This window comes from Hoplias malabaricus, chromosome 1 (genome assembly GCF_029633855.1).
Source record: "Hoplias malabaricus isolate fHopMal1 chromosome 1, fHopMal1.hap1, whole genome shotgun sequence".
NCBI lineage: Eukaryota > Metazoa > Chordata > Actinopteri > Characiformes > Erythrinidae > Hoplias > Hoplias malabaricus.
In genome coordinates this window covers 17,189,488-17,201,673 of record NC_089800.1, presented here as the reverse complement: position 1 = coordinate 17,201,673, position 12,186 = coordinate 17,189,488, and the positions used below count along the sequence as shown (strand labels likewise).

The 12,186-nt window shown below is 37.5% G+C and overlaps 1 protein-coding gene across 4 annotated transcripts; it reads left to right on the top strand.

The window, feature by feature from the left end:
- The first annotated feature begins 1,321 nt into the window (after window positions 1-1,321).
- zgc:112982 (uncharacterized protein LOC503771 homolog) lies at window positions 1,322-10,388 on the top strand. Of its 4 annotated transcripts, XM_066661498.1 has the most exons (11): window positions 1,322-1,518; window positions 3,138-3,181; window positions 3,307-3,840; window positions 4,137-4,868; window positions 8,186-8,355; window positions 8,453-8,573; window positions 8,700-8,772; window positions 8,912-9,039; window positions 9,173-9,272; window positions 9,385-9,493; window positions 9,592-10,388. In XM_066661498.1, exons 2-11 carry the CDS (start codon window positions 3,144-3,146, stop codon window positions 9,603-9,605), a joined length of 2,019 nt encoding a protein of 672 aa, XP_066517595.1. In that variant the 5' UTR covers window positions 1,322-1,518; window positions 3,138-3,143; the 3' UTR covers window positions 9,606-10,388. The 4 variants fall into 4 exon arrangements, with proteins under 4 accessions (XP_066517595.1, XP_066517750.1, XP_066517829.1 ...); XM_066661653.1 differs by lacking the exon at window positions 4,137-4,868 and having other exon boundaries at window positions 9,592-10,364; XM_066661732.1 differs by lacking the exon at window positions 4,137-4,868 and having other exon boundaries at window positions 3,307-3,410; window positions 9,592-10,363.
- Window positions 10,389-12,186: the final 1,798 nt, after the last annotated feature.

Sequence of the window (12,186 nt, the reverse complement as noted above, 5' to 3'; positions counted from 1 at the left end):
GCACACACACACACATATTCAAACAGCTCTGAATCAGCCGATATATATTTGTATATTGCTATACTCTGCATATGTTATATCTTTATATAGTATTGCAGTCGTGGCTGAAGGTGTTGGCACCCCTGGAATTATTCTCCTCAAAAATGATTGCTATTACACATGTTTTATTATACACATGTTTATTTCCTTTGTGTGTATTGGAACAATACAAAAAGGGGAGCCATAATTGATATAATTTCAAGCAAAACTCAAAAAATGGGCCAGACAAAATGATTGGCACCCTCAACTGCTTTCTCTGTTTTTTTTTGTGTTGTTCCACACACAAAGGAAATATACATGTGTAATTGCAATCATTTTCTGGGAGAAATACTTTGTTTTCTGGAAATAATTTCCGGGCGGTCAACACTTTCAGTCATGACTATGTGTCTATGTTAATCCTTTTTTCTGATCAGTGTAAACTGCTCCTCCTGGTGGTGGTTATATTTCTCCACCATAAAGAATATAAAGATGTTTTTCAACGCAGTGGGTTGTGCCTCAAATGAATAACCTGCTGCACTCTAACAGACGCAATGTTTTAAAGTGTATCACTAACGCAGTTAAGTCACATAAATGTTCATATGTTTTTATGGTATGTACTCGCTAATGAGCGGTGCTCAAAGGTAATGTCTACAAACCTCTTGAAATGGACTCCACCTATATGAAGACGTATCGATATACTACAGGAATTTATACATTATAGATGGATGTTCTTGATATCTTCAACAACAAATAATTAGGCAATTTCAGCATAGAAGGAGGAAACCAATCTCACTGGTACATTATAGGTACTTTATATTTTATGATTTTTACTCATATCTTATTATATATTATATTTTATAAGCATTTCCCTTTTGAAAATTCATTGCTCTAAAAACAATCCAACAATGAATTCAGACAGCCAGGGTTTCTTAATGAACCCATACTGGGGCCAGGCTTTTGAGGGGTGTATGCAGGCGGGGACTCACTGCATATTTATAAATCTTCGAGTACTGAAAGAAGGCAATTAAGGTACAACTGAACCTAAATTACACTTGAGCCACGTTTAATGCATTAGGGGATTTTTTTTTTTTGTCGGAAAAAATGTCAAACCGAGATTATAATTATTAGTGAGTTAATCGATTATTGGGGATGGTTTTCATCCAATATTACACCTCTTTTTTGTTTGTTTGTTTTAGCACTAGATATGAAGGGCACTAGAAAGCAAGGGAACAGGCAGCATATTCCTTCCGTTTGCATTTCACCCGGAAGAGGAGGACACACTAGGCATCGACCTACATCCGGGTCTTGGACGGCTCATGGAGTGTGTTGTGCACGGATCATGTTTCAGACGAAACGACACCAACAGATTTTTACTTCACCAACTCTTTAATTCCGTCTGCGGCTTGCGATGTTAAATCCATGACAGGTTGATAGAGTATTTTTAGAAGCTGGTATTTTGGTGGACGCATTGCCTTCTTGTATTTTCTGCTGCGTGAGGAGGTAAGGCCTGCTAAATAATTATTTCATATTCTAATTTTCAGCTCCACCTTAAATACTGCTGCCGTTAATGGAGCTGCTTCACCGTTTAAGGTGGAAGGGAAAAATTCCAAAAGTAAACTCGCGAAGAAAAAAAAAACGTCTTTTCTAGCTATAGCTAAGTCAGTTCTCACCATAAACTACTTTAACTGCTTAAAGCTGCAAAAATGAAATTGAAATGGAAATGAATGAAACTTATTTAAATAATACAGCTACTGGTCATAAAATTAGAACATCATGAAAAAGAACATAACTTATAAACACTTGAAATGTATCAGTCTGTGTGTAATGAATGAGTATAATATAAAAGTTTCACTTTTTGAATGGAATTACTGAAATAAACCAACTTTATCATGATATTCTAGTTTTATGACCAGCACCTGAAGTGGAAATTTTATTTTCATGAATTACTAGCTAAAATAGGTTGACCATATTTGAGTTTTCAAAAAAAAAGAGGACACTTGGGGCAGGTTGGCAGCACAAATGCTTCCTTGACAGTTTATTATCATTGAAAACTGTAATTTTCCGTTCATACCAAACTTCAAAATTAAAGCCCTGTATAAAGCGAATTGTTTACACCAGAAAACTCATGATGACAGAAAATGATGAGTTTAACTTTTAACTGTGTTTTTTAAATGTTACTAAAAGCAAGCACCTTATCAACCTGAAGTAATACAGACTTGATAAATGATCAGAGCATCGCTAGGATCCAGACATTTATGTAAAATACTTATATTTCATATTTTAAAAGGTCTGGCTGATAAAACGTGCTGTATGTGATTACTATAATTCAGTCTGTCCCCTGTTCCGACTTTAATGATCCAGAGAGTTGGCCTATTTTCTTCAAAGTTAATGTTAAACAGAAAAGCTGCGCAGATGTAACTTGATTAACTCGTCAGAAAGTCAGTAACGTTCAGGTGTGTATTTGTGTCGTGACAGAAGTGACGACTTTCAGTTTTGTAAAATATAGAGCAGAAAGTGAAAGGCTGACACAGAAAAGCTTCCAAATACGAAGAGGAGACTATGATAAATTACCTTTACAACTTTCAACAAATTTCTGTTTGAGGCTCCAGGAAAACAGTGTTGTGGAGCGGAGCTCAGCTGAAAGTGATGTAAACACAAGAAGGTGCGATCCCTTGAACACTTGATACTGGCACGCCCCTTTTGCTCACCTAAAACAATGTGATTATATGTCAATGAAGTGCACACTTCAAGAAAGTGATTAGGGCTTATTGTAAGAATTGGGACAGGGGGAAGACTGTGGATGGCAAAATCCTGGACAGTTCTCGAGATTTAGAAATCCCGGCCAGGTGCATTTTTTAGACCCTGAAAAGAGTACGTCTGGTTACCCTAAGCTAAAATATGTGTAGCTACAAAGGAAAAACATAACATGGCACATATGTTTTGGAGCATTTTATATGTATTCAAAATAATATTTTTAAATACTTTTACATGATATTTTTTTCATGCCCTTCACATGTTTTAACCAGTTTACCAGTTTAACCACAGGAAGAATTAGTTGAAGCTAGGGGTGTTTACCATTTCTTCAGAAATATAACATTTGTCTGTCTTCTGTTTTTAAGGTCATAATGTCACGGCCACGTTCAGAATCACCTTTATATCCAAGGTATTTTTTAATTTGATTTTTTGGTTATTGAGATTAATACAACATATTGTCATAATTTAAATAAAGTGGTTTAAAATCTTGTAAATCTAGAAACTCTTTTCATAGTATGGTCATCAATTTTGCAGGAACTCTCAATTGCCTGGAAGGCGAGAAGATGTATTCTATGGGGATCAGTACCGTTCTTCAGCAGATCCATGGAGAAATCCAAAAAATGTCAACAATCTGGAAGGTAATTCGCACTGGAATAATAATCCCTCTCAGGGAGAGGTGGAAGTTGACCACTGGGCAAAATTTATTGAGGCTATAGGTCATGCTGGAAGACGGAGACCTTTACCTATGTCAAAATACCAAACACAGGAGGATGTCACAAGGTTTGAAACGAAACAATCCCACTCTCCAAGACTTCCCAGGGAGAGATTGTCTTCACCTGAAGCAGTGAATTATGGAGATGAACCGCATAAGTTTCCATCTCCGGGCCAAAGGAGAATTGAGCATGATGGCGCTCATTTAGTCCATCACTATTCAAACAGGAACCACTGGGATTCAAGAGGTTCAAGTCCTAGGCATTCACAAGGAAAGAGACATGACAGGATGGAACAAGGATATCATAATGAAGAACGTGAAGATAGATATCATGAAAGAAGCTCCTTTACCGAGAGGTACAAAAACACATCTGAAGCTGTATACTCTACCTGAGACAACTGAAGTGAAGGAAAAGAAGTGGAGATTTAAGTTATTTGTCACGTTCAATTCTTTAGTTTTGCAAATTAAATATTTAATTTATGAAAATGGAAATTTCATTTTCACAAATTAATGAGTTAAAAACAGGTTATTTGGTATGGTTCACAAAGGTCAATTAGTTAGGCTGGGACTTTGTTTTAGGCTTTGTTTATCACCAAATAAATGTTGTGTTATTTCATTATTGAAAAAAATTTTACTTGCTTTTTCAACACAGGTCATCACAATCATATTATAGGGAGCATCACCCACATCCTAAAAGAATTAGAGGTTTGGATCCACAAGAGGATTATAGTGTCTCAAACAGGGGATTTAGTCCATCTAATGCTCCTGTTATAGTGGAGCATGATCATGGAATCCCAAATCGTGATTCAAGAAGCAGGGATCCTCCAAGGAGAGATGGTCCATTTAGGGACCGAGAGCATCCAAGGAACAGAGACCCTCCAAGGGGCAATGATGTACCAAGAGGCAGAGATCCCCCTAGGACAGCTCAACCCTTAAGAAATAGAGAACAGTTTAACCACAGGAGGGACCATGATCATCACACAGTGATCCAACATGGTAGACATGGTGGTCCAGCTTTTTATGTTGGGGATGAATCAAGATTGCATCCTACCAGTTTAGAGAGAAGAAGTCCCATTCGAGGCAGGTCACAGCCTCAGGAGTCATCTAGAGTGGAACCACATGCAAGGGAGCGCCATAGACAAAGGACAATGCATTTGAACAGTGATGTAGATTTGAGAAATAACAAGAACAACAGAGCAAACCGTGCTTGGGTGGAAGAGATGCAACCACGAGGGAATCATGATGGTGGTCTGGCAGCACATGTTTCAAAAGGAATTCCTCATCGTGGGAACGTAAACACCAAAGCCGTGATTCAAAAGGATTTCAGTGAACATGAAACTCTCAGGATCAAAGTGGACATGAGTCGTCCTGTGGGCCATAGCAGGTATAGTATTGCTGCAGAAGTACTTTCAGGTATGGTTGAAGGTTCATGCCTCTTTTTCACATGTCTGCTGTTGCGCCACGGGACCTGTTTCTTGGGATGTTTCAAGAAAGCTGCACTGCATGTTCTGGGTTTGGACCAATTTGGTACAGAACATGATCTTCTTATTCTACAGTTACTACAAAACTACGAGGATGTTTATTTTGAAGTCTTCAGGAGTATGCAATATAGGAGTGGATTCTGATTGTTGAAGACTCATCGGATCTCGTCAGTCAAGCTTTTTCAAGAAGGTTTTGTGTTTTCCTCATTTCTCCTGTTTAGCTACATCTTGAACAAGAGTGCCACCTGTCTGGTGAAATAAAATACAACATACACCACCTTTACTGGGAATAAACATATGACACAATGGAATACCAAATTATTTTTTGCTGAGAAGGACAACATTATCTTATTTTTTCAGATAGGTAGACTGCTGGAAATGGAATTTGGACACCACAGCCTGGACTCAAACCTGAATGTGTCCTAACACCATACACCTCTGCCAACTGAAGTCATTTTAGTGAAATCTAATGAAGAAATTTCAGAAGATCCTCAGGGAATTACAATGAAGAAAACCGAATTACTGACAAGACCGTCAACATTTTTTCAGAGCCTAACCTTGTGATATTGGATCTGGTCCAAAGGCTTTGTCTTTGGTTTTGCCACTTTTTTTTTTATCGGAAATACTGTTGAGGAAGTGAAATACTGTGGAAATTCATGATGCTCAAAGAAGGGAAGTATGATTGAGGTATAGCATGGTGTGGTAGAGGTGACATATATTTACATGTGGAAGATACAGTGTTAACAGGTGATGACTGCTCAGTGAGGGAAGGAATCTGTGAAATGGAGTGTTTTGAAATGTTCAGCTTTGCCTGAAGCCAGATTTCTCCTGAGGAAACATGCTGAAAAAATCCTAGAGTGGAAGAATTTAATGTTCAATGGAGATGACGTTGGAGCTGCCTGATTTGTACAGCCAGGTTTGAAGAGGACATTGCTGCAGTGAGATGTTTTTCTTCCTCTTCTTTGGATTGTTGCGTCCACCAAAATACCAGTATTTCATTTAGAGTAATTGAAATCTTCTTCAATTTTCCAATTGATGCCGCCTGAAGGTAAGTCTGCAAATTGAATATATCACTCATCAGTGATTCGTTGAAGACCACAAGTCTATTTTATGGTATTTGTGTTTGGGTATTGAATGGAGAACAATACCTTGGTGGCCATAGCTTTTTGTGGAAAAGCGTTTTTGGTGAAATCCTCTAAATCTGCAAACTGGTATTCACTTTCCGTTTGAGGCAAATGTGTATGCTTCATAAATGTGACATTCTAAAGGACAAAAGCACATGGAGTATGTTCCGGACACTGTGGAGGGTTGTGGACTATATCTGCTTGGAATATATGAATATGGAGACATAATATGGCTGATGAGCACAAACGAAGATCATTTCTACTTGTTTTGTGAAATAATGTCATCAGTCAATTTGTCGATAAAATGCAGGACTGAGTTCTTAGAAGACTGCATGCCTACAAGAGGTACCTTACTTTATTACATGTTATTGAAAGTTTGTTGGATTGTCAGGCATTGGACATACCTAATCACCTGAGTCGATATGGGACAGAAGCCTTTAAAAAATATATATATTATTCTATAAACCTCTTAAGAATAACTTTCACTGGTGTGGAGAAATAAGTTGAAATGTGGCAGGAAAAGTAATGGAATGTGAATATGAAAAATATCACACAAGACAGAAGAAACAAATGTAGATTCAGCAAATAAGATGGAGAAGCAAGCACAGTTGTTCCTCACAGCAGTCAGTATCTTCTGAGCAAGGCTGGCCTTTAACATATTGAATTTGCTGGATACCTTATCACCATGACCCTGAACTGGATAAGCAGTTACAGACAATGAACAAATGGATACCAATGTTTTTGATGGTCTTTCTCAACCTTTGCAAGATGCTTTTTCATTCACAGGACGCACTTTGTTTTTCAAGATAAAAGCCTGCATTGTTGTCCAGTATCATTTTGCAAGAATGAAATTCATGTGACCATCTCGGTGAGAGGATTATGAAGTAATCATAAAATCATCAGAAAAGCACAAGATACAAGAACAAGCTGTTCAGTTATAAATGGGTCTGAGGCATATGGAAGCCTTTGTGTGATTATTAACCAAACTCTCAGTGAATAACCACAGGAAATACCCTCCAAGGGCATTCTGCACCTGCCAACATATTTCTGTTTCACAAAGAAGATCCTAAACTAAAAAAAAAAATCTGGACATTTTATGACGGAAGGACTGATATGGTGACTGGAAAAGGGGCATGAACCTTCACCATCCATTTATGAATCAAGGTTATACTTAAAATACAGTGATATTTTAAGGGATGTTCTAAAGCGTTATTTATTGAAACATCTGGTTTCAATTTTTTTTTAATCATGCAGATTTATTCTGAAATCTTTCAGGACTTAATAGAAAAGTATTTTTTTAATAGAAACATGAAGCTTTATCATTGGACAGCAGTATCGCAAAATTTAATCTCGGATTTAACACCCGGAGTGATGGGCAGCCATCTCAGTGCCAAGGAAGCAGTTGGGGATAAGGTGCCTTGCTCAAGAGAGTAGAGGAAGTGCTGTTCTTTCATTCCCACTGCCTGTCATTTTCCTGCTGGAACTGGGAATCAAACAGGTGGCCTTTCAATCCCAGGCCCACTTCTTTTACCTCTAGGCAATGTCTGCCCTGTGGAGCGCTAGGTCCAGTTCTAAATCTGTAAACAAGCAATAACCAGACTCCCTAAATCTGCTTTTTAACATATGCCCAATTACAATGGAGCACAACTTCACTGTAATTGGGCATTTTTTATTACTTTTTTTTATTTTAAAAACAATAACACAAATAACTTCCCTTGAGCATGGCTTAGGTTTCTCTTTAAATACTGGTAATTAGTTGATGGAGACAAGTATCACAGCAAGTTTAAACACTGAACTGAGGTTTCTCTGAGAATTTGAGCCACGATTCTATAGAAAAGACTTTGCAGTGGGGCGGGAAAAAAAATCCCCTGTGTAATTTGGTACAAGACTGGGCTTAGTTTGTTCTAAGAAGCTGATTTACCTTGTCCAAAGTAACTAGAAGGGGGGAAAAAAAAGACGTGTTAAAATGCACATTTTCTGCAGTAAAGCTGATAAAGGTTAGTAGTTCTGTTTTGAGTCTTATAAGTAGTGCATACTTCCCCTGATGCTGTTGTTCATTTGTTGTAATGTCTTAATTGCCTCCTCATTCTGTGCAGCCACTTAGGCTATTCTTCAGAAAGACAGCTGTCACTCGACTTGGTCAATGTGGGCCGACAGCGTCTGGATTTTCTGCCCATGCTGGAGCATTCTGGGACCTACAGGGAGTCAGCTATGCATTCTGGGACGTTTGCCCAGGAGATCATTACGCTGGTGCATCATGTCAAAGGTTGGGTTGTGTTGAATTAGTGCATACAAGAGGATACAGGCCCTTCGCCTACACACAGACCAAAGTTCTTGCAACCTTTTTTGTGTTCTTTCATCAGAACAATATTTCCAGAGTAAAGGCATTACCCTTAATGAACGCTTCTCTAGTGAGCAGCATTATTCCCTTGAGGATAATGATGATTTTGCAGAAGAGCCTGAAGAACTGGAAAACATGGATAGGTACAATTGATTCCAGTGTAGTGATAAATACAGCTGTTGTGCCATAGTTGTATTGCATCTATTTGAATCTCCGACCGTCTCTTTAAACGTCAGTCTGAAATTAAGTGGGTTTTACAATTTTTTCAGACCTCTTGATGACTCTACATCAGATACTCAGATTTTCTGCAAGATTGGGTCTTGGCAGGTACATCAGTCCACGGTAAGTGGAACAAACCTCTGTCATTTTCATTAAAGCCCTGTTCTGTCCATACAAGTTCAGTTAATTTGATTACACTTCGGTCTTCATATTATAGCATGGTACAGCTATCAGGAGTTAAATTCTACTTTTTTATCATTAGGCACAGAGAAGGCAGGTACCAGCCCCTGGTGATCTAAGGCATGATCTGGAGAGGAGGAGACAGCAAAGACTGGAGGGAGTGAAAATCACCATTGCTGGAGGGAGCTTTTCTCATGTTGCATCTCAGAAGTATGAACCCCGCAGCTCTTTTAAAGCTTTTTCTTCTGTCTGGTTTGGTCCATTGAATCTATTAAGACAATTAAGCAACATGTTTTACTTGCTCGATTTGTGTTTTACTGATTGCAGCATGTTATTCCCTTAGTCAGGAAAGTGAACCGACATATATAGAAGAGGACAACGTGCTTGAGGCTGGAGATGATTTTGACTGGTCAGAGCAGGTCCCTCAGCAGACAGATCAGTGGGTCAGTCAGTGGACTTTTTCTGTTTGATCTGGACGATGTCAGTTTAATTTTATTATCATGTTTGTGTTTAAAATGAAAGTGATTACTGTTTATGGTGTATGTGAAACTGCAGGACAGCAGACCTCACCCAGAAATGCCTGCATCAAACTTTGAAGCTAGACGAAATTACAGTCGCTTTGTCAAACGTCGTGGACAACACATTAGAAGGAATCCACATAATGGTAATGGAATTTAACTTAAGACAGTAAATTTTCAGTGACGAATATTTACATCGTTGTGCTTTTTAAAATTAAATATTATTTATAAATGTTTCTTCCAGGTGCCAGATGGTGAGGATTTGGAAAATGCTCTGCATATCCAGTAGCTCAATGGGTGTTTCTTTCTGTTCTGGTTTATCATTTATTACAAATTTTGAGATGATTTGTAACGGGTTGGTTGTACGTTCAAACCTTATCAGTCATTCTCTGAAACACTATTTGTTCAAAAATAATATTTCTGATTGGGGCTAATGTGTTAGCATACGTTATCCAGTTTGTTGCATAGAAATATCTTTTGTTGTGAAGATATACTGATGGAACACGCAGTAGTCTCATATAGACATTTGACTTATGATCATTTACCACTTGAGTAAATGCCTGACTGTCTTGCACATTGGTAAGCTGTACAAAGATGTGGCCATGCTGTCTTTGTAAATAGTATTTTACATTTTGTTTTAAAGCAAGATTTCCTGCAGCACCAGCACTACCGTTAACCCTTACCGTTTCAGCATTCAACCCCGCAAGACCGTTCTTTCCTTATTAATGAAGTGTGAGACATATAGCTTTTTATATGTCACAAAAAGCCAGATATTTCCAAAATATATTTCATTTATTATATATTTATATTAAATGATTTATATTTTAAAGCTGTTTTTGTTTGCTGTTTAACTACATTCTGTGCCTTTTCACATATTGTTATTTTTCCCCGTTTCACATACAGTTAAATGAGCTTAGGTAAGAGAATAATTATGTTCATTGAGAAGAACCACCCTGTACTGTTGTACATAATTTCATATTAAATAAATGTAAACCACATTTTTATTTGATGAGTAAGGCTGTTTTCTTACTGAGCATGACGTGAAAACCTGTTGGGCATTTCTGTTTTTATTTAAGTGCTGTAGCATATTGCAAAAAATACCATAAATATCTGACTATAATTTGTCTTAATTGTTTCATTCAGCTGTTTCACCCAGGCTGTAACATTTTATAGAGCATTTTAGTGGAGTATCACAAAACCTGTCAGGAGGCTTAAATCTGTTATGCTTAGTCCTGGAGAAAGCATGGTCAGAAATAAACCTGGCCTGCCTGCTATTCTAGGTTCATTAGATATGCAGGTGTTCTTGGCTTCTTTGTGGAACCAGCCCAGTTCACGCACATGATGCAAAAAAAAAAAAGCATATCAATCCAGTCACCTGGTCTGTGCAGAGATTTTGAAAAAATCAGTGGTAATCCCCTTTAAGTTTAGAAGCTCAAGTGAGGTTAGTGATTCACAGAATAATACAAATATAAGGTTGTTGTTATGGTGCTGTTATAAGTTTGATAGATTTAACGTGAGCTGATATTTAGTGTTATAATGTAACCTTGGACACCTTGTGAACTTGGCAAGAGTTAAATACTAAGGTAGGTATTAATTGGTTTGGTTGAGTGGTGTTGGCTACTAATATCCTTATTCCATAAAAGCCAAGCTGGCTAATGTTAGCTTTATCCCAAAAGTCATACAGCTGCTTCAGAAGTGCATTAGTCAGTTTCACTGGCGTCTGTAATTGTAGTTCACCTATTTAGCAATCAGTCGCATGTTCCAAATCCCAAATAAACTAGAGGATTAGTTAACATTGAGTAGAATGATCCTGCAGATTTCCAAACAGAATATACTTCTATATGTAAAGTATAGCCAGTGATTGACATCACCAGTTAAACCCAAACAAACATGTCATGTTTGTTGAACAAATATAGATGGTCCTGTCTCATTTATCCTAATTTAACCTTGTCAGTCGACATTCCTAAACCATCCACAAAATGGTTCCTCTCTGAAGAATAAATTCATATACTAAATGTTAATGAGATTTGGTCCCTGAAGCTCATCATCACAACAGGAACTTACCTAATTCCCAAACTTATGTTTATAAGAGATTCAAAGAATTTATAAAACGGGTCCAAATATCATGATTTATATATTGCAGGCATCCAGAGAGGCTAGAGAACTAAATTTCTTGCAGTAAATGGGGTTAGTTCATTGAGCCAACAGGGTTTTCGCTTTTTGTTTTATTTACAGGTTACATTTGTAAATATGTCTGTAGTGTATATTCTTATTTACATTTCATGTTGAAGAAAAATATTTCAGGCACCATGGGAGGGTTGTGTGTGTTTCAAAAATAACAGAAAATGTGAAGCATGGTCCAAAACTTTAGAAACATAGCGCTGGGAATTTCAAAGTCAGCATGTGGACAAAGCCATATGTTTAGTATATCACACCATCATCACTAAGGTAGGACATGGTCTTCATTGTATTTAATCTCTTTTTTTTCTTTGTTTACTGTAGTCCAAAACCATATATTTATGATATTTATGGTTGTCATAACAGAATTTTTCTTATGGACACTTTACACCAATCCTATGGCATTTAATGTGTTTTACCAATTGTCTTTGACCCCAGCACATGAAGTGACACCAAAGCTAAACATTTAGACATCGGTATTGCACACAGCTAAATACTGACCTGGCATGTTAAACCAGAGTGTTCCAGTGCAGTTTCCTCATACAAATATTGTAATAGGAAAAGATGTCAAAAATCAGGCTCCAAGTCCAAGATTGGCCTGTCACTGTAATTCACATCTGGCCTTTTTGATGCACATGTGTATTGCAAATACAACTTCAGT

Excerpts from the sequence above, each read along its gene's own strand:
- zgc:112982 (XM_066661498.1), top strand. The coding sequence starts at position 3,144 with ATGTCACGGCCACGTTCAGAATCACCTTTATATCCAAG. Across the intron at positions 8,356-8,452 it reads GCTGGTGCATCATGTCAAAG|AACAATATTTCCAGAGTAAA; the intron begins GTTGGGTTGTGT and ends TTCTTTCATCAG. Across the intron at positions 8,574-8,699 it reads GAACTGGAAAACATGGATAG|ACCTCTTGATGACTCTACAT; the intron begins GTACAATTGATT and ends CAATTTTTTCAG.